At 41.3% G+C, this 2,987-nt stretch overlaps 1 protein-coding gene across 1 annotated transcript in view; it reads right to left on the reverse strand.

The window, feature by feature from the left end:
• LOC140748558 (uncharacterized) overlaps window positions 1–2,651 on the reverse strand; it is a 2,880-nt gene extending 229 nt beyond the window's left edge. The window contains exons 1-3 of the mRNA XM_073081370.1: window positions 1,571–2,651; window positions 1,272–1,402; window positions 1–914 (exon numbers count right to left, since the gene is read on the reverse strand). The exon at window positions 1–914 is cut by the window's left edge and continues 229 nt beyond it. Coding sequence (XP_072937471.1) covers window positions 1–914; window positions 1,272–1,402; window positions 1,571–2,651 — 2,126 coding nt within the window. The remainder of the gene's footprint in view (window positions 915–1,271; window positions 1,403–1,570) is intronic.
• Between the last annotated feature and the right edge of the window lie 336 nt (window positions 2,652–2,987).

Consider the following 2,987-nt stretch of genomic DNA (forward strand, 5'->3'; position numbering starts at 1 on the left):
GAGGTGATTTTGAAACGATGCAAGTACTGGAGATGATACCCATGTCCAGACAAAATCTGTGTTAATTGGAAAGTTGGTTCTGTAAATTTATAGAGTTCTTTGATTGTGTTGATGCTGGGGCACCAAAGACGCGTGAGTGCGCCTTTGGTTTCAGCTCGGTATCTGTGGTCAGTCAGTCGGTCGGTTTCTAATTTTAAGTTGTATTTGGCAAAACTTATGGGGAAATTCGAAAAATCGGGGGACAAGTGCAAGCTGGCCGCTGCTTTTGCAGCCTGATCAGCCGCCTCGTTACCGATGAGCCCGTTGTGAGATCTAACCCAAACGAATTCAATTGAGCCTGTGAGTTGAGTATTGTATGTTAGTTTGTGGATTTCTACGACCATGGAATTCGTTGAGTTGCAGTTCTGTATTTCTAACAAAGCAGACTTAGAGTCGGAGAGGATGGTGATTCTGACGAAGCCCTTTGCGGCGCAGTACTCAAGAGCTCTTTGGATGGCCAACAATTCCGCCTGAAATACTGAGCAGCAACTATGCAGCTTCAGCTTTCTGGTTTCCATGCTGCCATCCGGGTGATACGCCACAAAGGCAGCGCCAACAAGACCATCGTGCTTGCTGCCATCGGTGTACACTCTTATAGTGTCCGACGGCAGCCTCTCATCTAGTTCGTCTTGATTATTGATGATGTCGAATGAGATGTGGATTCTTTGTGCCGGGTGTAAAAGATTGGAAGGGTGAGTTGGTCGGTCGTATGTGATGTCTTGTGGTAAGTATTTTGTATATCCTGTTCTTTTGGTGAGTTGGGTTTCGGCTATTTCCTTGATTTTAAGATCTATGGGAGTGAAGTCTGCAAGGGCTATAGCGGCGGCTGCGGAAATGGTTCTAAAACCTCTGATTTTCTTGATGGCAAAGCTTCTCTGTAATGATTTTAGATTATTTTTTACTATTTGGTATTTGGTAGCAGTTGCCCATATTTCCGCGGCATATGTAATGATAGGCTCTATGACATTATTATATATTATGCTTACATTATCTGAGTGAACACCCCAAGTGGGTCTTACGAATAGACTAAGTTTATTGTATATATTTTGAGCTTTGGATATTGAGTTGTTTACATGTTTTATAAATTTGAGGTTCTTATCTATTGTTATACCGAGATATTTTATTTCACTAGAGAATGTTATATGATTGTTATTTACTAAAATTTTACATTTTGTGGCTTTTGTGGTAAAGGCTATAGCTTGTGTTTTGCTGGGCGCAAATTCCAGCTTAACTTTCCGTCCCCACTCAGTTATGGTTTCAAGGGCAACGTTGGTGTCATTCTCCAGCTCGTTAATGTTATTCGATGTGGTGATCAATAGTAAGTCATCGGCGAAAGCCTGAAGGTAACAGGTCGAAGGAAGATCTGCGCACAAAAGTTCGTCTACTATTATATTCCAAAACAAGGGTCCGAGAACGGACCCCTGTACACAGCCACGCGACAGATTCCTGCATGCTGTAGCATCGGCATAATTCAAAGCGACAGACCTATCTCTGAGGTAACTTTGAATTATCTTATACAGATTAGAAGGACATTCGACGTCGTGAAGTCTATTTAACAACGCCGGCCACCAGGCATGGTCGAACGCTCCTTTTATATCTAAAGATATTGCAATGGCCATTTTCCCATCCCGTTTAGCTTTGTTGATTTTCATAACAGCTTGAGCAAGTGCATCGGTAGTGGACCTTTGTTCTCTAAAGCCGAATTGGTTTTTATGCAGGTTGTTGGTTATGTTCAGGTGGTGAATTAGACGTTTTGCGATTAGTTTCTCCAGCACTTTGCCGAAGATATCCAGTAGTCCTATAGGTCGGTAGGAAGATATATCGTTATAATTTGATTTATTGGGTTTTGGCAGGGTTTTCACGAATGCTTTCTTCCAGGGTGTGGGGAAATATGCTAGATTTAGACATCGATTCATAAGTTGCGGGATAATTTCGGGAAACGTTTCAGTAAATTTAGAACAGATGTCTGCTGTGAGATGGTCAGGACCGGGGGCTTTATTTGGGTTCATCGACGATATGCAATCCATAACCTCTTCCGTTGTGAAGTCGACTTCGTTGGCTGTATCAGGGATTGTATAAGATTTAATCCTTAAGTTCTTTTGCATTTCTAGCCAATCAGGAGTATCTATGGGGTAGAATTTATCGAGGAGAGCATTAGCTGACTCCTCGCTTGACTTTGTAAACTGGTCGTTTCCCACATTGAGGGTAGTTGGGGGTGTAGGTTGAGGTGAGCACTTTAGCAACCTATTAGTGAGAGACCATACGTCTTCCTTCCCTTGTCTGCTACAGAAGTTCCTAAAGTGCTCCGTGGATGCTTTGGATAACATGAGTTTGTATTCCTCTTTGATGATCTGTCTTTCTGCTAGAATATTAACTAATGATTTCTTTTTCCTTTTCAGGTCCTGTATGCGGTGATGGAAGAAAACGACTTTCTTCTTCAAGTGCTCCAGTTCATCATTCCACCAAGGTATGTTTTTAATACTGTTTTTCTTAGGTTTTAGGGTTTTATTGCATGCTTTCTGTATGTTCGTAGTGATTATTTTTATATATTTGTCTATTTCTGTAGTGTTTAGGTTTTTTATTTCAGGGACAAGAAGTGAGGGGTTACTCATTTCACGAGTTAGCGACTCCTTAACCAGGCTCCAGTCAACGCTGCAGGTATTGTATCGGTAAGTGGTTAGAGTCTTTTTATGTTTAAGTTTACTTTTATTTATATTCAATGTGAAATCGATAGCATGATGTTCAGATGTAGGGCAAGCGTCATAATTTATTTTCCAGGAATTTATTTTGGAAGCGATTATATCAGATGAGATGGTAAGGTCGATCACTGATGTTCTCAGGTAGCCAGAAGAAGAGGACTCGAAGGTGGGACTATTTCCTATATTGCAGAAGGTTAAATTATGCGATGTGACTAGGTCGAGTACCTCTCGACCTCTTTTATTGGCGAT

The sequence above is a fragment of the Epargyreus clarus genome, unplaced genomic scaffold, assembly GCF_041222505.1.
Source record: "Epargyreus clarus isolate Ecla_fem2 unplaced genomic scaffold, WU_Ecla_fem_2.2 ptg000016l, whole genome shotgun sequence".
In the NCBI taxonomy this organism is placed as follows: Eukaryota; Metazoa; Arthropoda; class Insecta; order Lepidoptera; family Hesperiidae; genus Epargyreus; species Epargyreus clarus.